At 41.3% G+C, this 23,545-nt stretch overlaps 1 protein-coding gene across 2 annotated transcripts in view; it reads right to left on the minus strand.

Moving 5' to 3' along the window:
• NETO2 (neuropilin (NRP) and tolloid (TLL)-like 2) overlaps positions 1 to 18,887 on the minus strand; it is a 68,675-nt gene extending 49,788 nt beyond the window's left edge. The window contains exons 1-4 of one of the 2 annotated variants that reach the window (XM_012653968.1): positions 18,497 to 18,887; positions 7,392 to 7,448; positions 4,309 to 4,449; positions 3,432 to 3,680 (exon numbers count right to left, since the gene is read on the minus strand). In XM_012653968.1, coding sequence (XP_012509422.1) covers positions 3,432 to 3,680; positions 4,309 to 4,449; positions 7,392 to 7,448; positions 18,497 to 18,530 — 481 coding nt within the window. In that variant the 5' untranslated portion in view covers positions 18,531 to 18,887. The remainder of the gene's footprint in view (positions 1 to 3,431; positions 3,681 to 4,308; positions 4,450 to 7,391; positions 7,449 to 18,496) is intronic. The other variant, XM_012653969.1, reaches the window with a different exon arrangement.
• Between the last annotated feature and the right edge of the window lie 4,658 nt (positions 18,888 to 23,545).

Raw genomic sequence — 23,545 nt, forward strand, 5'->3', positions numbered from 1 at the left:
ACTGGGAGAAAAAAGTCATAGGAGCTATCTGGTAAGTTAATCAGAATTTTTTCATACATAGACAAGATTTCTAGGATATTGTCATTATTGCATCAAAATTTCCATATCACCAATAGCTTAGAGAATTTTATTCTCTAATTTCTCACCATTGCTAAATAGGTTTCTTCCAGATTTACCACCCTCTAGTCAAAATTTATTTTATAAATGTGACTTTAAATAACAGCAGATACTGCCATAGTTAGCTAATTGTGCATTGCTTATTTGTTTTGCCACGTGCTGGTTTTTTTCCTTTTAGTGACAAAATTGAGAATCCTCATCTATACTATATAAAGACAGTATGACAGAGGAGGAAGTGTGGCCTAGAGAACTGGTATCTAGCTCTGGATTTGCCATTATCTGATCTGAGAAAAATCACTTAATGTCTGACTCAGTTTCCTCACCTACAAAATGAAGCACTACATAATTCTCCTGAAATTGCCATTAGCATAAAATTATGTATAATGTACGCAGAAACTCTGGAGCACTGTAAAATGCAAATGTGAAAGGTACTAGGCATTGTATACTCTGTCTGTATTTTAACTATAAACCACATAAGGTTGCTCTCATGATATATACAACAGAGGAAAAAGAGCTACTTGTCTCCAAAATAAGGATCGTTACATATAAAGTTGGCTGTTTTTTAGTTTTAAAAACATGATTCAAATAAGAGCCCTATTCTGACATCTTTTTTCTTTTAAGTAGCCTAAACTTACTTACAAAGATCTAACTCGTGCATAAGATTTTGTAAAGGTGTCTTTACGGGTTACACAAAGTGTATCAGTTACTTCAGTTAGTTGATTCAGTTAATGTAAACCAAATACCTGGCCAATTTAATCAAGTGAGTTATTCTGATGTAAACTCTTGGCCCTTAAACTCCGGTGAACGACTTCGCAAGGCACACCCCGTGTGTCGCATCGCGCCCAGTCATCTTTCTTTTCCCGGCCGTTGTGAAAAAACAGCTCGCTAGCCACTCCTTTTTAACTGTGGTGAACTGTACGTAAAATTGGCCGTGTTAACCATTTCAAATGTATAGTTCAGTCACATTAAGTCACTCACAGTGTTGTGCAATCATCACCACTCTTTATTTCCAGACCTTTTTTTCATCATTCCCAAGCTGAAAATCTAGACTCATTAAACATTAACTCTCTACTCTCCCTCCCCTGACCCCCGAAACCCACCCATTCTATTTTCTGTTTCTACAAATTCTATTCTATGAATAGATGCCTTATATAAGTAGACTCGTACAATATTTGCCCTTTTGTATCTGGTTTATTTCACTTCGCATAATGTTTCAAGGTTCATCCACGTTGTTGCATGTATTAGAATTTACCCAAATGAATTAACTCATGTCCACACAAAAACCTGCACACGAATATTTACAGCAGCTTTATTCATAATCGCTAAAATGTGGAAGCAACCAAGATGTTCTTCAATCAAACGGATACAACTGTGGTACATCCAGACAATGAAACACTACTCAGTGCTAAAAGATGAGCTACCAAGCCACGGAAAGACACGAAAGATCCTTATGTGCATGTTGCTAAGTGCAAGACATGAATCTGAAACGGCTACAGTATGCATGAGTGTCTGATTCCAGTTACATGGCATTCTGGAAAGAACACAACCATGGAGAAAGTAAGGAGATCAGTGGCTGCCAGAGGGTTAGGGGCATAGAGGGATGAACAGGTGGGGCACAAGGGCTATTTAGGGGAGTGAGACTGTTCCATATGACACTGTAATGGCAGATACATGTCTTTATAAATTTGTCCAAATCCTTAGAACACATAATACCAAGAGTGGACCCTAATATAAACTGTGGACTTTGGTGATAATGATGTGTCAATGTGGGTTCATTGACTAAAACACATGTATCACTCTGGTATAAGATGCTGATTGTGGGGAGGAAGGAGATAACTCTACTTCTGTTCAATTTTGCTGTGAACCTAAAACTTTTCTAAAAAAAGCAAAGTCTATTGAATAAACTTTGCTTTTTGAAAATGCTATCCTTTTGGCATTGAGCAGATAAATAGTGAAGCAAAAATTAAAAACTTCCAAAATGTTTACCGATGGGGGAAAAAAGTTGTTTATGTTTTCCAGGCAAAAACAGGTAACAAAGCTGTATGTATACAATAATCCCATTTTTTTTTAAAACAAAATTAATAGATGTAGAAAAACATCTGAAGGAAAACACACCTAATTATTAACACTGACTTTATATATAGGGTGGTAGGATTACAAATATTTTTTATTTGGATAGTTAAAATCTTTTTTCAATTAACAAATTGCTTGCATGAAGAAATAAAAGCAAAAAGATCATATAGTTGTTTTACTCAGTTATTTTTTCATCTTGTTAGTTTGTAAGCTCTCTGAAGACAGAATAGTAACTTGTACGATTTTACGTTTCTGCATTAAGGATATGTATACTTTTACACTGGATAGGGCTTTATAGTGCTCCAAGTGTTCTCACCTACCACGGGGTAGTGAGGCAATGTAGTAGGCTGAATAGTAGCTCCCTCCCCTAATATAGCTACATCTGAATTCCCATAACCCGTAAATATTACCCTATATGGTTTAAAAAAGCAAATATTACAAGGCAAAAACTGGCATTAAATTAAGGATCTTGAGAAGAGTAGAAAGAGATGTGAAGAAGGAGGCAGAAACTGGAGTGATGTGGCCACAAACCCAAGCCACCAGAAGCCACAAGAGTCAAAGACCGGATTCTCCACTAGAGGTCCAAGAGGAAGTGAGGCTCTACTGGAATTTGGAATTCTGGCCTCCAGAACTCTGAAAAAATAAATTTCTATTGTTTTAAGTGGCCAAATCCGTGGCAATTAGTCATGGTAGCTTCAGGAAACTAATACAGCACGCATTCCCATTTTACTAATGGCAAATCTCAACCATAACTCTGTGCTTAATAGTTTTATAGCTATTAGGTGGCAGAGAAATAATTCAAACCCAGAACTTTTACATTCGAGTGCAGAGCAGTTTTTATATTGCTCAATATTTTCTAGACTATTTATTCAAATGAGTGGTAATTCAATCAGCTCAATAAGGAAAAACCTGCCAAAAGAATTTTGTGGGGATTATGAAAATAAGACCATTTGTTGAATTGTTTTAAAAAATGTATTTACTTTGATGATGTTGGCCTTGAGTATGTGCTATAAAACTGAAAGAAATCTAAGAAAAAAAGGTGACACTATGATACGCTTCAAAATTCAAGTGACATGGTTCTATTTCCAGTTTTCATTAACTTTTTATTTGTTCATGAACTGATTCCCTTTTGACCTTGCTAATTTCTTTAAAGTCTTGACCAAATTAATCTCTTTTCCAACCTTAAGGTTCCAAAATAAGAGCCAGATACCCAATCACTAAAAAGATAACCGATTCCTTACCTGGAATAAATGAGTACTTTGCTCGAAATCCCAGTCCTTCAAGTTCTTCATCAGAACTAAACTTAATCCACATGAATCTCCCTGTTGACCTAATTAATGGAGGGCTTTTCACGCCACAGTAACGATCTATAAGAGGAGAGAAACCAAATGGCCCATCTCGAACTTCCAAGTGATCAAACCGACATTCAAATGATGGTTCTATATAATAATGTTCATCAAAGGTCAACTCTATTCTTTGACGTGGAGCAGCTAGAAAATAAGAATAAGCAAATCAGAGCAACACAAATAAGAACGAACATAAATGTACTGACACGAATGAGAAAAGCAAAACAATTCTCTGTTACTGCTTCATAGATGAGGACTGTTATGTTACTACATAAGAATCATTCTAAATGTTATACTTTACACAAATAATGTTACTCTGTAGAACTTTAGTAATCCTTCCCTTTGACATACACAACTTATTAAATTAGCTGAATGTTTCTTGATTAAACACAAAGTCAGGAAACTACTGCTTAGTTCATGAAATGCAGTGTATCTCCCACAATAAGGAACTCACTAATATGGAGCTAAATTTGCATAGAGCCTTAAAAGGGATGCCGGCATCTTTGGTAAGTTTCTTATCAAAGAGGTTTTTCATATATACTGATGCATCTAGTTGAAGTATACTTTAGGAGATTCAAAATTCCCATGAAATTTCAACAATTATGTTGCTAAATGTATTCAATATTCAGAAATATTTATCATTAACAGAGTTTAATTCAAATACATGTTTAAATTTTGTTCAAATTGGCTTAAACAGGGCATTTTACCAATGCATTTAATTTTACAATAAAGTAAAAATTTATCCAATAAAAGACAGAAATTGGTCAAATACCTTCCAAAATGTAGATACACTCTTTGTTTGGTGGATATGAGTCAGGATAATTTGGTGAAGCAAAATGACCTCCATTGCTGGTTCGAACCCAAATGCCACACTGGGTTGCAGGAATGTGCTTGATTCCAATATTTTGTCCATCTTTGGGAAAAACATCATTTAAAACATTAACTACAGCAAGAGAGAATATCACTCTTTTCTTTCCCCCACAACTTTCCAAACAATTGCCCACTCCATGCTACATATACAAAATTTTGTAAGAAACACTGCCAAATTTACCACCACAAATTGAGTACAGCAGAAGTTAAAAGGAAGGTAAGCACGTCTTTTTTCCAGTTAAGCTGGAAAAACTTGCAACTAGAGTACAAGTTTGCCATGTAAGAGAACAGGGAAATAAAATGCTTATATGGATTTTACAAGGGTAAAACTACATGGAAGAAGCTGATAAATCAGTAAAATTCCATGAAATTCAGTTCTGACATAAAAATAAAAGGATCCAGGAGTTACTTTCTGATGTGGTATCCTCGCATTTAGTTTAACACAACAGTCAAGATTCAAAGATTACAGAGGCATTTCAGTTGAAGATTGTAGACTGAATACATGCATGAGCTCTGCTTCCTCCTCAAACTCCACTTAAACAACAGTGAAAGGATTTTTTTTAAGGGCATAAACCCCAAAGTACAAAGGGGTAGATATATTAATAGTAGTAACAATTGGCACTACTAGAAGTGGGGTGAGGGCTGGCGTGTGAAAATGGGCTTTCTAAAAACATGAAGTTGGTTGACAGTGTTTAGAAATAAGTTTGATTTCTTTTTTTTTTTGAGACAGAGTCTCACCGTGTTGCCCGGGCTAGAGTGCCGTGGCATCATCCTAGCTCACAGCAACCTCACATTCCTGGGCTCAAGCGATCCTTCTGCCTCAGCCTTCCGAGTAGCTGGGACTACAGGCATGCGCCACCATGCCCGGCTAATTTTTTCTATATATTTTTAGTTGTCCGATTAATTTCTTTCTATTTTTAGTAGAGACGAGGTCTCGCTCTTGCTGAAGCTGGTCTCCAACTCCCGAGCTCAAACAATCCGCCCGCCTTGGCCTCCCAGAGAGCTAGGATTACAGGCGTGAGCTGCCGCGCCCGGCCCAGTTTGATTTCTAATACCACCCTTTCCTACTCCATGAATCTGCTCTAATACCACATCAGAAAACTGAAGATTACTTCTTTGGAAAAAGTTAAACAACAGGGTTACTGGACTAGGTGACACGAGACCCAGCTGAGGATAAAAATACCAACCTGAAAAAGGAGAGATGAGTAAATGTTAACACACTGGATGATACTTCCAGTCTTCCTCTCCCAATCAACACCCCAAAGGCCCCCTCAGAGATAGAACCTTTAAGCAGGAAATGGAAAGATTCTTCTCTGGGGAATCTAAACAGCCTTAACAATACAGACTCAGGGACTCCCCCATGTCAGGTCACTCAACAGTGAGGGCCACAGTATACCACCCCTGCCTACACCTGCGGACAGTGAATGATCAGCTTTTTAGTGCCCCTCTTAAAATGTAAGCAGACATTCAAGGATCACCAGACATTTGAGGAAAGTCTCTAATATGAAAAACAGATCAAAACAAGAGCAAAGACTAGGTAAGATAAATATTAAAAAACCAGTAACACAAAACTAAACTATCATTTATTATCCTCAGAGAGACAGAAAAACAAATCTATAAAACAAAAACAAGGATATTCTAAAAACAGAACATTCAGAAAACAAACAAATAAGCTTCCAAAGATAGAATAAATTAAAAAATTTAGAGTGGAAGTCAGCAAACTATGGTCTTGGGCCGAATCTGACCTGCTGCCCGTTGCTGTAAATGAATATCACCGAAACACGAGTATATCTGCACCCATCATTTGTGCACCGTCTACGGCTGCTTTCACATTCCGACAGAAGAGTAGTTGCTCCAGAGACTATATGCCCTACAAAATCTTAAATACTTACTATTTGACCCTTTACAGAAAAAGTTTTCTAATTCCTGGTTTAGAGGATAAAGTTGAGGAAGTCTCTAAGAACGTGGTGCGGAAAGGGGGATGGGAAACAGAAAGATTAAAAACAAAAAACTAGAGGACCATAACCAAATAATAGGAATTCCTAAAAAGACACAACAGAGAAAATGGAGGAAAGGGAATTTTAAAAATTAAACAAAAAAATTCCCTAAACTTAAAACAAAATTCACATTGAAAAAGTTCAATGAGTGGCTTAATGTAAATCTTGAAGACTGATTTAACCAGAATCATGGCATGACTATCCCGAGAGGGTGGCACACGGAAGGTCAGAGAACATGTGTGTGGAGGGGGGGGATGGCAGGTGTGTGAAAGAGCTAAATTTCCATCTTCCACGTGAGAGATCAGTATCTAATGTCTAAAACTGAAATAATCGGGAAGTACCAATATAGCGTGTTATTTAGAGAAATCAAGGGAAATACCAAAAGAATCAGCTAAAAGAATGATTGTTTCCATGGAGCAGGAAGTTAACTAGAGTAAAATGGGGGGATGATTTTTCCTAATTACTTTTTTAGAATACCTTGATTTTTATGTGGATGTGTAACTCTAATGAAAATAAAAGATAAATAAGGTTATATTAGAAATGGAGTAAATGCTGATATGAAAATCTGGCTCAAAAAAAAAAAAAATCACACTAATTTTCTTTCATAAATCAGGACAATCAAAACAGGACCGAAAGGCTTTGAATAAGATACTGATGGAAATGTCTCATTTGTTTACACTGGAAAAATGGATTTTTATTTTTGCTTAGTGATAAAGTATGAATTTCATTTAATTTTTGGACATAATTCACAGCATGCTAGGAGCTACTTGTAATGCCAATTTTAAAAATTTATCAGGGCAAGACTTTATGTCGACAATTTACTCTAGTTAAATGCAGCTGGACCCAGTTAAATTGAAGCTGATAGGTTGACAGAAAGCCTGGAACGTCCCAAAGGGATTATGGAAATAGCACTGGAAAGCTGCAGTCCTTTCAAATAAGCCAGCCGCTGTTCCGAACATGCGATACGTTATCACTGTAAGTACTTTACCTTGGGTTTTTTGGGCCACTGCGATTCCTTCCACTACCAGTATCGTTATTAACAACACTAGAGAAATAACAGAAAAGAAAAGTTACAAAATCAAATCTATACTACATTTTACTAAGTTTATAAGGAAAATTAGATGACAAAAAAATTAACTAAAATCACTATCTCTTGCTAACATTCACTCTCAAGATCTTTAAGTGTTAAATGTTAGTTCCGATTTACTATTTGACCCTTAAGATAACTCAAAGAAAAGACAATTTACTTTGTACTTATCTATACGAGCACTAAAATATATGGCATTTAAAGCATTTTTCAACTTAATAGGTTTTCTTAAAATACACTTTTGTTTTTTGCCACAGACTTTGCTAATCTTAACCGTTCCTCCATCTTAGAGCTTCCATGCATTATACTGGCTTATGCCAGTAAAAATTCAATTAGATTGTCTGACTTAACGAGAACTTTCATAATAAAGACAGAAGTAAGGGGGCAGCAGTGTCCCAGAAATCAGTTCAAACTGTTTTATAGTTGTGTGGTACCAGGCCATGTTCTATGTCACAAAAGCCAGTCATATTTAGATACCGAAGCTTTTTTACCCAAGTCAAACGTTGCTGAGACCCAATCAACAACATATTGTTGAATTATTTTTTGTACGTGTTTTGAAGGTTTAAAAACATTTCTGTGAATGGTGCATACACTACCATACTACCAGTCTGCCCAAACTACCGTGTGAAGGGAGTTCTCACTCACTCAGGGAATAAGCACTTGGAGAGCACTTACTGAAGAGCTGGCACTGCCGATCAGAGGCGTGGAGAGAGCAACGCAGCAAAATGGGTAAGAGCGTGGCCTTCAGAAGTTGGACGAATCTGGGTCAGGGTTCAAGTTTTGCCTTGGCTGTGAAGCCATTTCACCTCAGCTTACTTATTTACAAAAGAAGGAAGATACACTAATAGCATCAACCTCATTAGTTGTTATGAGGATTAAATGAGATGATGTGCACAGTGGTTTTTTTTTTTTTTGACAGGGTCTTTTTCTGTTGCCCAAGCTAGAGTGCAGTGGCATCATCATAGCTCACTACTGCAACCTCAAACTCCTGGACTCACGCGATCTTCCCGCTTCAGCCTCCCAAGTAGCTGGGACCACAGGCCGTACCACCATGCCTGGCTAATTTTTTTACTCTTTGTAGAGCTGGGGTCTCTCGCTGTTGCCCAGGCTGGTCTTGAATTCCTGGCCTCAGGCAATCCTCCTGCCTAGGCCTCTCAAAGTGCTAAGATTACAGGCATCAGCCACCATGCCTGGCCCGCAGAGTACTTTTTATGTGCCAGATATTTTGCTAAATAAATGATAGATATTAGGACAAACTTGTATCCACAAGGAATCAATCTATTCTCAAAGATAATCTATAAAACAAGGTGAAAAGGAGTTTAATAGGAGGTATATAAAAAGCATAATGGAGCACAGAGAAGGGAACCATTCATTCTGCTGAGGCTTAAAGGGAACAGAGGAAAACTTCAGAAAAGGAAGGTGTATTGTAGTTGGAACTTACAGGACTTGAGCCCAGGAGAGGGAGAAAGAAACAGCTTATATAATGCACAAACATGGATACATGAGCACTGATCTATAGCAGGTTTTAGGGAACTCTGAGGAATACCGTCTGGCTAGCATGTGCAGGGAAACAGAGTTATAGTAGGTTAGAAAAAAGGAGTAGGATACGATCTGATTGTAAAGTCTTGAATGCCAACCTAAAAAGTTTGGACTTCTGGCTGTAATGAGAAGCGCTTGTAGGTTTTTAAACTAGAGAGTGTCGTTATCACATCTGTGTTTCAGACCAATAATCCTGATGGTTGTGTGGAGTCTACGCTTTTAGTGAAAAGAGAGAAAATCATTAGGAAGTAAAGACGAGCATTTCTTTGGAGAAGGTAAAACAGAGCAGTGGTCATGGAAACAGAAAGGAGGGGAGATTAATGATATAATCCAGACACAGAGCCAAGTGCAACCGGTAACTTACAGGATGTCACGGGAGGAAGATGGGCGTATCGCAGCGTTTGCCAGTGTAAGTGACCGGTGGGCAGTCTCACCACGGTTCACTCAACAGCACGTGCTGAGTATCTACTACCCAAAGTCACCCATGTGCAAAAGAAAGAGACGGTTCCTGCCATTCAGTTGACATCTTAAAATCGAATTATTTAAACTCTTTGGCTTTGGTTTTTTGCATCCTTGCTGACCTTTGTCTCCCGTTTTCTCTCAATAACTTTAATTTCCCTTTCCCTTTCTTTGGTTACTAACAGTGACGAAGATCTCACATTACGTAGCAATAATCCTTCCTTCAAACTCTTCATATCTTTACATGGTATCTGAGTTAGAGGAATGGAGTTTTCAAACAATTTGTTTAAACAGAAGATTTATGAATAAAAGGAAACCCAAGGTAATATCAGATATTTGATAATTCAGCAAAGAACACATCCATTCGCATCAATTTATCTTGTTAGCGGGCTCCATCTCCCAAGGCCTGTCATTCAGGTGACACACCACCAGTCGAAATTGTGTGCCAGGACACCTTTCCGCCTGAATCACAGGCATAACTATCCACCAGTTTTCACGTTTCTAATTCACAGTTTTTAAGGAAGTAACTACAAAGTCAGCAGTTAGGGCAAGAAAGAAATCAACAAACTGAAACCAGCAGGGCAACAGCACAACTGTGGCAAAAAGATGAACAGTGCCAGAAAAATCACGCTATACGACGACCAGTAAGGTTCGCCCGCGTGGAAGAAACAACTGATAAAACGTGCACGGAGTGCACAAGCCAGGCAGGCCAGGCCTGCTGAAAATAAAGTCCAAGGCCCAACAAACCTATTGTATTATTTCCAACTTTACTTAGAGGGCTGCTCACACTTTTTTTTCCCCCAAGTAATTACTAGCTATTCACAACTCAATCAAACAAATGAGCTGTGCTGCTGAATATAAAAATGACATAGTAAGAAGAGGGCAAACCTCCACAGCAATTAGAGAGAAAGATTTACTGATAGTTTTTGGTGATATAGCTGTGACTCTCAATCATTCTAAATCCTGTATCATGATAAACAGTTTCCCAAGTTGTGTAACAGGATCTTCGTACATCGCTTCTGCTATATAATCAGGCCGAGATAGTAAAACAAATTCCATTAATGCTAAACACTGAAATTATTTAGCACATGAAGCAGTTCTGTGGTGCTCTGTTCTGGCTTTAGTTCCAATCTCTTTGCCACAATTCCTTCTTCCTCTGACCAAAAGGATCGGTAATTTCTCAAATCCAGAAATACATCACGCTTTGAATTCAAAGATAATGTACTCAGGAAAGCACTAATTCCAAGTTAGGAATCCACACCAAAAATAAAAACGCTAAATTCCAAAACCACGCAGCTTGATTGCAGAGTACTCCTTGTGACTTTGACACTGGCGAAAGGCAGTTTTGTGTCCTTACTGCTGGCTCTGGGGTTTAATTCAGGCCTAGCAGCAACCTGGGTACCGATGTGATTTAAAATGAAGTCACTTAAATGATAAAGACAGGTGCTATTCAAGGTGTTAAACACAAATCCTCAAAGCCACTCTCTTTATTCTACCTCTTTTCACCCTGAATCACTGTCCTTTCAACTCTAAGCAGAGAATCTTGCCTCCAGGCCTTCCAGTTTAAAGGCCCTACTTTCCACCGTAAAAAAAAAAAAAAAATCAAAGTCACTTATATTCCTCTGTTACTTAACAGTGGCAACTCTGGCCAATGAAATAAATCCTGGAAAGAAGACAAAATTATTATTTATAGATAAAAACCTAGAAACCCCAAGAGAATTACTTGGAAAATTATTATACCCTTTAAGGGAAGAAAGACTAGAATAAAAATAAGTAAACAAATAAACTGAATAGAGAAGTTATGTGTTTCTGGATAGTAAAACAATGTTGTTACAGGTAACAATTCTTTCCAATAGAACACAAATTTAATAATATTTTAATCGAAATCTTAAATTTTGTTTTTTTTTAGACTTAAAATGTTTCTGATGCTCATCTAGAAGACTTTTTACATTGGCCTAGGAAAATTTAGAAATAACATAGAATACATAAAAATAATACATACTGATTGTAAAGCTACAGTAATTTAAAAACATAGCAATGGTGCGGGAAGAAACAGATGATCTGTTAACCACATGCGGTACCCACCGCACTGTGAGTCAGCTCCTGGGGCAACGGACCAGACAGACACGGGCCTTCATCTCCACGGAAGAAAAAGAAAGCTCAGAAACATACAGATGCAAGAATTTACCATGATATATGTGGTACTTGGAACCTCTGGTGAAAAGGATAGATTTAATAAATGGTTCTGGGATAATATATTAATTATTTGGGGAAAACAAGGTGAATTGTGTCTTTACTTTTGGGTGAAGAGCACCTTCATTTACTGAAGACAGAAACCTAAATAAAAACTATAAATAACTGGGGGTCAGGGGGAGATACCAAAATGTGCCAAAACACACATACACACACACAAATTCAGCCTTACTAATATAAAAAAACAGATTCTAGTGTTGGTCAGGCTATAGGAAACTGACATATTCATATATGCCACTGGATTATAAACTGGCACAACTTTTTGGAGGTTACTCTGGTAATATGTATTAAGGATTAAAATGTGCAAATCCCACCCAGTAGTTCTACTTCTAGGTGTGGGAAAATGAATCGCTGGGACAGTGATGCTCAAACTTGAACGTGCATCCTACTCACCTTGAGGGCCTATTAAATCACGGATTCCGGGCCACGCTTTCAGGGATTCTGATCTGTGGGTCTGAGGTGGGGCTTGAGCATCTGCATTTTAACAAATTCTTGAGCGATGCTGAAGCTGCTAGCCGGGGACCACACTTCGTAGACTACTCCAACAGGAGAAGGATAGTTTACCGAAGGAAACAGAAGCTGCCCTTCTTCCTATTTAGTGGCAGTAGGGACAAGTTTGGACCAACATGGATGGGGACAGGCAAAAAGGAATTGAGTTGGTTCTGGACATGTTGAACTTGAGGCGAATGCTCCACCTAGTCTTATGATGCCCCTGCAAATGTGCACTTGCCATGGACCTCTTTGTGCCTCTGTAAAACTACACTGTCTAAAACCTGCTTTCTCTAGTAACCCTTTCCAGATTAATTTTACTTGATAGCATTTAGGCTTTTCACTTCAGTGACTATTTAACAGCTTTCTATCTGCCTGGTTTTGCTGCTTACGTTGATTTTGCACACTCCTATAATGTTAGCATTAGGTTTGGCACGAGTAATGGAAAAGGCTAACCTAACAGTTTAAATAAGATATATTTCTGTCATGCAAACTGGAGATAAGCAGTCAAGGGCCAAAGTACAGCCTATATTGTTGCCAGAGACCTAAGGGGCTTCCATCTTATTATTCAGCTGTGTGTGACCTTCATTTCCAAGGTCACCTTATGGTCCCGTATAAATGCTGGAGTGCCAGCCATTGTATCTTCATTATAGCTACAGTGTGCATTCTAGTCAGCAAGAATGAACATGACACAGGGCATTCCCCCTCTCTTTAAAAACACTTGCCTGGAATCTACAATTATCTCAAAATAAAAAGTTTAAACAAGAAAGACAACACTTCCTCTAAATTGCACACATCATTTTCTAATTACATCTAACTGGCTAGACTTAGTCACATGGTCACACCTACAGAAAGCTGGTAAATATAGTCTTTATTTTGGGAGAATTTGTGCTCAGCTAAAATTCAAAGAATTACTGAAGAAGGGTAAAATGGAATTTGGGAGACAACTGGAAGTTTCTGCCACAGCACCCTACAGTCTATTGTGTACGCAGCAGCCAGTGATCTCTTCAAAATATAAATCAGACCACATCACAGTCTTTCATAAATTTTTCCAGTACAGTCCTGTTACATTTAGAATAAACTCATACTCACTGCTCTGACTTCAGAGGTGCTATGTGATCTGGCACCTGTACCTCTCTGGCCTTCTAATTACTCTGTGGCTACACAGGCCTTCTCATTACTTCAACACACCAAGCCAATTTTTGCCTTAGGGACTAGCTATGCCCTCTGCCTATAATGTCTCTGGATGGCTGGTTCCTTCCTGTCCTTTAGGTCTTATGAGGCTTCCCCAATTTCTAAATAAGCTCTACATTTTCTCCCTCATCTTGCTTTATTTTCATTATTACTTATATTACCTGTTTTTTTGGGGGGGTGTGCTTGTTTGCCTCTCTCTTCTTACTAGAAAGAGGGGCCTTGTCTCTCTGATTTACTGATGCATCTCCAGTGCCTGGAAGATTGCCTGGCCTACAATAGCACTCGATACAGGTAAGACGAATACACAAAGCGACTAAGCAGGATCCCGAGGACGCCTCATATAGTACAGAGAGCCCTGCGCTAACTGACAAGCACACATCTTGGTTTAACAGTAGCCACACATATGACTATGACTTAGCTTTTTTTTTTCTTTTGAGACAGAGTCTCACTTTATTGCCCAGGCTAGAGTGCAGTGGCATCATCATAGCTCACTGTGGCCTCCAACTCATGGGGTCAAGCAATCTTCCTGCCTCAGCCTCTTGAGTAGCTGGGACTACAGGCCTGTGCCACCATGCTCGTCTATTTAAATTTTTTTTTGCAAAGGCACGGTCTTGTTATGTTGCCCAGGCTGGTCTCAAACTGCTGGCCTCCAGTGCTTGGCTTCCCTCAGTGCTGGGATTACAAGTGTGAGCCACCGCTCCTGGCCCCCAGCATCTTTTTATTTGAGTATAAATCAGGGGATGGGAAAAGAATAAAGTTTTTTTTTTTTCTTCTTCAGATACCCTGCCACCACTCTTATTTTCTTCAAGCTGGCTCAATTTACCTTTTTTAGTAATTAAATGTTACTTTCTAAGCCTTCCTGTTTTAAGCATCTAAGCAGTAAACACAAGGCTTTTAAATCTAACACAAGATGCCAGAATGTAACAACCACCTAACCGGTCTCCCTGCTCATTGCTATTTTCTCTAAGGAAAGCAGAATGGAGTTCAATTACAGTCCACATACCACATGACAGAGCAGTAACTTGTTTTTGATAAACTTATGCTCCCAAGAACAACAAAAAAGTATCCAAATTTAATCAAACTCAATCTTACTTTATTAGTTATGAAAGAAGACGGTGAACTTTGGGATCACTCCAGCCCACATATGCTAATCACACTGCCAATCACTTTTATAAGAAAAAGTAACTTTCTTGCAGAATGTGACAAACTCCTGAGTTAAAGTTGATCTGAGATGACAGTTTTGTACCCTCTTCTTTAATTACACACGAGTCCTCCTTCGACATCCACGGCAACTACCATCAAATTTTAACATGATCAGGTCACATCTGAAAGAGTACTTAGTATCTTTTGGTACAGTAATTTCCAACATATTACTCTAGGCATATTTAACATTTTAATGTCATTTTGATTAGGAAAAATTGAACTTTCAGATTAGTATACTCTAATTATATAAGCAATATAATAAACATGCTGAAAAATGTCAGTTCTCGGGGGGCCACCCTGATTTCTGAGGTGATTGAGAGGGTAAGGCCTCCCACCAATCACAGCAACCCTGCCCTTTTCTTTTGTTTTGTTTTTAAAGTATTTTCTCATAAGAGTGCCTTTGAAGAAGGAGTTCTGCTGTTAAGGAAAATTTGGAAACCACTGGATTAGATCACCTCTTAGGATCCTCCTTTCCAAATCCTTAGAGTTGGAATAATAATAATTGGAATCTCAAGTGCCTTTTTAAAATGTTGATAATTATTTTGCAGGAGTATAAATAGAAAAATGATAAGAGACTGTGAATGGGCAGTAACTCACAAGCAGAATGTGGATTGTTGTTTTAAAATTGTAGATATGAACTTTATTTATTGTCTATCATTTTCTATTTTTTTCCAAAAAGAAAAGTGGCTTTGATTTGAAATTGGTTTTTTTTTTTTTTTTTTTTTTTGAGACAGAGTCTCGCTCTGAGTGCTGTGGCGTCAACCTGGCTCATAGGCAACCTCAAACTCCTTGGTTCAAGCGATCCTCCTGTCTTAGCCTCCACAGCAGCTGGCACTATGGGCACATACCACCACGTCCAGCTAATTTTTTCTATTTTTAGTAGAGAAGGGGTCTCCCTCTTGTCTCCAACTCCTGACCTCAGGCAATTCTCCTGCCTCCCAGAGTGCTAGAATTACAGGTGTGAGCCACTGCACCCCACCTGAACTTGCTTTGTAATGCATGTGTTTTCCCTAAATAGCCGGTTTGGTTTCAAACTGTAGATAAAGCAGATTCTAGTTCAAGATTTATTATAATAAACCATTATTTAATAAGACTTTCAATTAACAGTGTTAAAACAGTTTTTTTCCTCCAAACTCCGGGAGGAAAAGCCAAAAAGTTAGTTTTTTTACAGGGCTGTGTTAAAAAACTTTACTACTAAAGGAGTTTTCAATACTTAAACTATATAGTCAGTTTCTGGTCTTTGATGACATTTAAGAATGATGAACAGAAGTTAATACTTGCACAGTCTCAGACAAGATTTTAAAAATATAGTTCCAAAGGATATTTGTGCTCTGTTAAATCAAATTTAACAAGTTTATACAGCTTTAAATATTGCTAAGTCAAATAGGATTCTCCTCAAGCAAATGTGTAGAATAAGAACCAAAAAATGGATTTATAATCCTAATGTAATATTTTCATTTGATTACACTACTTATTTAACCCTGACGGAAGGTTAACTCAAATTTTGTAAGATCTACAGTAATCATAAACAGGTTAATATGAATTAGTACGTTTCAACAATATGAAAAGGTTTAAAAGCCTAGTGCGTTATCCTTTTGTCCTCACTGCTGAAAGTAAAACATAAAGAATCAATAGCATCTTAAAGAACTAAAATTACTTTCTACTTAAAATCTCACACTCATTACGGTTGATTTATTTCAGTAGAAGGTGATCATAATATTCCAAACAAGGCTTTAGTAGGCAGTATCTGTAATTACGTAAATGTTAAATAGCTGCTTCAGATAAGAACCTCTTTGATATTGAAGGAATTTATCTTATAGTCTACTTAAGAAACACTTTTTCATGCCTTGGGGGCACATAATGAATAGGAGCACTGGGAAAGGCCAATTTTTTAAAAGATAACTTCTAAAAATTAAAAATGTCAATTTTTATATAGGTTATACATGCATTTGGTTAAAAAAAAATTCAGTGATACAAATGTGTGTGCAGTGAAACTAAAGTCCTCCCTCCACTCTTGTCTTTCCGTCTCCCAGATTCACTTATTGGAATTTACTTTTAACAATTTCTTGAATCTTCCCAGACCAATTCTCAGCATTAACAAGCACATGCCGCAGAAGACTTAAAAATAGCTTGCTTTCTCTCTAGTAATCCTACAACAACAACAAGTTAGCTCGAGCTTTAGAACTACTACGGCAGGTAAAAATAGTATAGGCTGGGTGACACTGGAATCAAGACTACAGACACCACACCGTCGTTCCCCGCGGCTCTGCCATCAGCAGGCTCCCTGCCCGCAAGGTGCAACGCCGAGGCTGCGCCCGACGGCCAGAGGGGGCGGTGCGCGCCGCCGGCAGCGGCGGAGGCAGAAAAGCCGCGAGTTCCTTCCCCGCCGGAGGCCGCCGGCCCCGCCGTCGCGGCCAGGTCTGCAGGGGCAGCGGGCGGCGGGGCTGCGCCCGGAAAACGGAACAATAGCTCGCCGAGGCGGCGCTCGCAGAAATCCTACCACGCACAGTTTATTATGAAAGAGTAAAAGAAAACCTTAACTTCCAAGGAAGGTTTATATAAATCAGGAGTTACGACATGAAAACTATAGGGTTAATCTCAGCGTTGTTTTTAATTCTAATGTAATGAAAGAACCACTAAGAATTTGTGGACTGACCGTGAAATATTCCGGCTAGAAAGTCCGAGGCTGCCTTAGTACAAGCTGAACATACAAGTATATAGTTGGGTAGTTAAACGTCTTACATTAAACTGCTGCAATATCAATTATGAATTTAGGAATATTTGGAGTGATTTGTTCAATTAAAATTAAAAGCAAAACTACGCTGAACTCTGTAATAAAACAAATTTAACAAAAGTGTTAATATGGAGTCAGAAAAACATCAAAATCTGCCACTGTGCAAGTATTAAGATACAATAATAAGCTACACACGACTCAATGCAATGCCTTAACTCCCCCCTCAATACGAAAAAATTTTTTAACACTGCAAATATACAGCTAATCTAATTTTCAATTTAAATCAGCAGGAGCAAAAGGGAAGTCCTTTATTGAGTGGCGGTGCTGTTTTTCCTCTGAGAATTGGCGAAAAAAGGATTTATTCAGTTCTAGCTTCAGAAGCAACTTTGTATCGCAATCTCAATTATCTATGTATATAAATGTTATCGAAAATAACCTCCTGGGCAATGCAAAGCGGCCGAGTGCGTTTTAATTCCCGGCACAACAAATCAGAAAGAGCCAAGCACCGAGGCGGGATGTTCCGAGCACCGGGCAGCGCGAGGGTCGACTCAGGAGCGGCGTCCGGGAGCGCCCGGGGCACAGCCCGAGCGGCCGCGCTCGCTCCCCGGGCCGGGCCCGGTCCGCACCAGCCCGCAGCGGCGCCGCAGCCTCCGCGGCCGCAGCAGGTGGGACCGGCCGTCCCGCAGGCCCAGTCCCGCCGCGGCCGGTCCGAGCCGCTACACGACGTCTCGGTCACTGCGTGGAATTACTGTGCCGTTGCGTTCCAAGCAAGGCCTGCCTTCGCCGCGCCGCCAGGACTGCCACAACTCCGCACAGCGCCGTGCGGAATCCCCGGCAGAGGCGCGAGGGCGCAGCCCGGAGGCCCGCGCTGCCAGGGGCCTCCCGGCCGGCGCCGCCCGACTCGACCCCGCTCTGAACTGTCCCCACGCAGCCGGCCGTGCGGGGCTGGGCAGAGCGCCGGGCAGCAAGTCGACCTGGGCCGGCCGGAGCCAGAGCCCCACGCTGCGCTCCGAGCCGCCGCGAGCCCCGGGGACAAAGAGGCGCGTCGGTGCCGGCGCGGGGAGCGATGCGAACGCGGGCAGGGCGGCGCCAGCCTCGGCCCGCAGGGGGCGCCGTCCGCCGCCCGGGCGCTTACCTTTGAGGACCGGGCACAGCTGCGCCAGGGCCATGTTCGCGAGCGGCCCGGCGCTTCACGGGGCTGAGGCGGCGGCGGCGGCGGCGCTCACGGCTCGGCGCGGCGGCCGCCCCGCTCCGTCCCCATCGCCGGCCACCAGGCTGCCTCCCCGCGGGCCAGGGCTCAGGTCCTGCGGCCCGCCATGCCCGAGCCCCCGGCGGGCTCCCTCGCTGCCCGAGCCCCCCGACGGGCGCCGCCTCCCGACCCGCGGCGCTCAGTCCCTCGGCCGCCCGGAGCGGACGAGCGGCCCCGGACAGGCGGGCAGCTCCGCCCGCGGCCGCGGCGCGGGATCCGCTGAAGTGGCGGGCGCGGGGCGCCGGGCTCATTTAAGCCGGGAGCGCGAGCGCCGCGTGCCGGCCGCGCCGCCTGTGCGCATGTGCCCGCCGCCCCGCCCGCGCCCTCGCCCCGCCCATCGCCGCGCCCGCCCGCGCCGGCCTCGCGCCCTGAGACGGCCTCGCGCCCCGGGGACGGTGTCGCGCCGGGCGGGCTGCCGCTGGGTCTGGGTCGCGCCGGGCGGGCTGGGGAGGGCGGGGGCGGCGGCGCCTGCCCACGCTCGGAGAGGCCGGCGGGGAGGGGACCCGGGCTCGGCCCCCGCCGCCGCAGGACGCCCGCCGGGGGCGGGTCGTGCCCTCGAGGCCTCCAGCCTGACGGCGGCGGGGCACCCGCTGCTCACCCCGCTCAGCAGCCCGCGCCCACCGGCCGGTCCGCCCTCACAGGCGGGCACGGGCGGCGACCCCCGCGAGCCCCTGGAACCTCAGTTCAAGGTCAAAACTTTGTTCGGCTCAGCCTTGCTCCACCCTGGGCAGGGAGGCGCGGGTGTGGGGAGAGAGAGCCTGAGGCTCACTGCCCTTCAGCGCCAGGCGAGTTCACCTGACCCGAGGTTCCGATTGCTACTAGCACTTCCCGAATGCCTGCTGGGTTGCCGGCTCAGTACCAGGCACTTGCGTGCCAACTCTTGTAATCCTCAGTTTCACCCTCCCGAGGAAGGTAGCAGGTATTTTAAGAGGATGGGAAAGTCGAGGCCAGAGAAGTTAAGCCACGTGCCCAGACCCACTCAGCGAGGGAGGGAGGCGGGGTCGTGCACCGGGGATCTGCCCTCTTGGCCACGGAGCCATGCTGCTGGGTGGCCTGACTGCACTGATAAACGTCTCCGGATTCGGGAACAGCTGAGTAGTTCGTGATATTAAGTACCCTGTTTTATTTTCTCTATAGCAGTTATCACACTCTGAAATTACCTTGCTCATTTATTTGTTTATTCATCGCTTGTGTCTCCCTAACCTTCACCCCTTTAAAATATAAGCTACTGGAAGGCGGGGGGTGGGTCGGGGGACCGCATTCATTTTTTCACTCAACACATGCATATTGGGTGTTAATTATGTGCAGAAAGCAATGATTGGTGCTGGGGAACAGCCATGATGAAGGCCATACCGTAACAGAATATTTATGTCTGAACTGATCTGTGGTAGGAGCTACATAAATGTTTGTCTTACCAATTACAGCTAAGGACAATGTCCGCAACTGAAAAAAATATTCAAGTGTCAGGCTCTTCTCTCTTTCCTTGTATCCCTTCAAGACAGGCACAAAAGTGTAAGTAATGCACAAGATTTACAAAGGAAAAACATATTTAACACCAGTTGATATCAAGGTGATCAGCCCTTTGCTATGCGCTGTAGGGGGTATAAAAGATACATAAGTTTGAATTCCTAAAAACAATCACCTACAGTTAAGACTGCACACGAGAGAACCAACTAGAAAGAAAACATTAACGTTTTCCACGGATATATTAAGGTGGCATATTGGCAGACTGGGACGGTAAGGAGGCTAATAAGCCTAAGTCGCAGACAAGGGTGGACAAAAAGAATTGGGGGGAAGGGGCCCTCTCAACGTCTGGAACGAAAATAGGTTCTTAATGCGTAGTTGTTGACTGAAGGAAAAATCGGTGTGTGTGATGTCATCAGAAAATGCTTCACGAAGGAGGTGACAGAATGGAAACGCTCTGTGGGCAGGTGGGGAATACACCAGGCAAGGAGCAGGGGGAATATCAAATTTGGGGCAAGAGTTGTGTTTGGTATTAAAAATAAGGCTGACTATGCTGGGCTTGATTATGTAGATACTTGCTTGAATGCTGGGCAGGGGAATTTGCGCTGGATTCAGGGAGCCAGAGGAGTAGTCTTTAATAGTGGAGTAATGAAGTTGTGGGAGGATTAATTTGGCAGATGAGTTGAGAATATAAGAAAAGGGGAGCGATTAATCACAGTAATCCAAAAAGTAGATATATAGTACTTCTTCATTTAGCTTAGTAGCTCTTACTGGTAGTATCATTTTTATTAAACCTAAAAAGTCTTTTTTCCTCTATTATATTGGCCTGGGAATAGATTCCCATTGGGAATGTTCATTTTGTGGCTCCCTTTTAAGACACCTATCTCAAATGTACTGGTGTAATCGTCTGTAGTAGATGTTTCCAGGAGTGTAGTAAGGCACAGATCGTAGCTGAGATTACTGTGTGGCCATATGTCAGCTAAATCAAAAGGAAAGCAGTTTGCGTATCTCTCGGCTGGAGAGTTCTCTATTTGGATTATTATTTTCCTGGAAGACCACCCAGTAGCACCCAGTCTGTTTCCACATTAGCTGCCAGTTTCCAGGTGATTGAGGACTCTGCTTTCATTGCATTCTGCCTGATCTAGCCAGAGCTCTTCAACTCCTCACAGAATTATTCCTATAGTTTAAATTTGTTTTTTCTCTGACCAAGTCTCACGTAGCACTTGAACTGTGTTGCGTGACATTGACTTATTATTAGAATCATTTTAAAAATGAAGTATTTTATCTCAGTGTTTATATACTTAACAGATTTTTATTGTCTCTGTTTTGCTATAGTTTGGGAGTGCTAACATTTTGTTAAATGATAGACTAGGAAGGGTTTATGTTTAGAGATCGTTGTTTACTGAATGTTTGTGTCCCCTCAAAGTTCATATGTTGAAGCCTAACCTGCAGTGTGGCTGTATTTGGAGATGGGATTCTCTAAGGAAGTAATTAAGGTTAAATGAAGTCAGAACGATGGGCCCTGGGAGAATTAGTGTCCTTAGACGAAGAGACCCTGGAGGGCTCGCTCGCTCTCTTCCTGGGCAGGCACCAAGGACGGGCCGCGTGAGGCGCAGCAGAGAGGCTGCCGTACACAAGCGAGGAAGAGAGCCCTCATCAGAAACTGAATTGGCTGGTGCTTTGATCTCGGACTTCTGGCCTCCAGAGCTATGAGAATATACATCTGTCGTTTAAGCCACCCAGCCTATGGTATTTTGTTGTGGCAGCCCGAGTCAACTAATACGGAGATATAACTAGGATAGAAGAATTTACAAATAACCAAACTCCTATGTACAGAAAATCTATTTGTAATAAAATACAGATCGCAAACTGCTTTACTTACAGTGTGCAGATACGGCTACAATAATGGTGAAATTTAGTGAAAAACAAAATCATATATGTTATTGTATGGAGATTTCATTATTACACAACTGTAGGATGTTTTTAGGGAAGAAACAGGAAAATTGTAATTTTTTTTAAGGCATTGTATTAGTCTGATCAGGATGCTGTGACAGAATGCTACAGACTGGGTGGCTTAAACAGAAATTTATTTTCTCACAGTCCTGGTTTTTGTCGAGGCCTCTTTCCTGGTCTGCGTGCTCACTGTCTTCAGGGGCCTTTACTCTTTCAGTGTGTGCTCCTGGTGTGTCCTCCTCTTCTCACATGAGGAACCCCAGTTCTGTTAGATCAGGGGCCCACCCTTACGACCTCATGTACCCTCCCTCAGCTCCTTAAAGGCCCTGTCCCCAAACATAGTCACATGGGGGCTCAGGGCTTCTTCAACATATGAATTTGTGGGGGACACAATTCAGTCCATAAACTGCATGAGCCAAAATTATTCCTGTGTTAGTGATATTGAAGAAGAGGGCAAGAGTTCTTTCAGTAACACTGTCTACTAAACTAATAAATCTGTGGTTAGCATAATTCCAAGCCAAGAAAGCTTTATGAAGTATTGCCTCTCTTTTGATGCCTTTGGGAAGAATAGAAAAAAAAAAGGAAAAAATAAAAATAAAATTATTGCCTCCTACTAAAGTATTTCAGCTTTACCAGGAAAATTTCACATTGCCAAGAAAATTTCTGGTCATCAGTTACCTCCATTTGGTTGTGAAAAACTAAGAAGGGCCCTAATTACAGTCATTTGCTGCCTGATGATGTCTTGGTCAATGATGGACTGCATGTATGACAGAGGTCCTATGAAATTATAATACGTATATTTACTGTATCTTTTCTGTGTTTAGATATCTTTAGATACCAAATACTTACCATTGTGTTACAATTGCCTACAGTTTTCAGAACAATAACGTGTTGTACAGGTACCATGTAGCCTAGGTATGTAGTAGGTTATACCATCTAGGTTTGTGTGAGTACACTGTATGACTTTTGCACAACAATGCATTTCTCAGAGTATATCCTCATCAGTAAGCGATGCATGACTGTATATTTCTTAGAATAAAGCTGCTAACATATATGGGATCTTTTTCTTAAAAGCCAAAATCCCAATTTGAAAGGATATCTATTTACTTCATGCTTAAACCTGTTTACTGCAAGAAGAAACGAATGCTAGTTTATTGGCGCAATATGAAAGCAGAGTTTTAAAGTGCAAAATTCTTACTGTAGTTATTTGGAAATGTTTGCTAGATATAAAAATTTCTTATAAGTTCATATTATGGGCTTGATGGACTGTGAATATCTGTGCTGGTTGATATACCTATGCTTGTGTGATTGGAATGCATATATACTAAATATACATATTTACTATAGGTCAGTATTATTCAGTTCTCATATTTGTAAGAAAGGTAAATCAAAATTATTGTAATATTAACAGCAAAACTAGTAATATTTTGTACTATAAAATATATAATCTAAGATTTGTAATGAAACTCTTATTTGTAAATATATTATGTACAAAAAGATCTTTGGAAAGTTTTACAG

This window comes from Propithecus coquereli, unplaced genomic scaffold, assembly GCF_000956105.1.
Source record: "Propithecus coquereli isolate 6110/MARCELLA unplaced genomic scaffold, Pcoq_1.0 Scaffold436, whole genome shotgun sequence".
Taxonomy (NCBI): domain Eukaryota; kingdom Metazoa; phylum Chordata; class Mammalia; order Primates; family Indriidae; genus Propithecus; species Propithecus coquereli.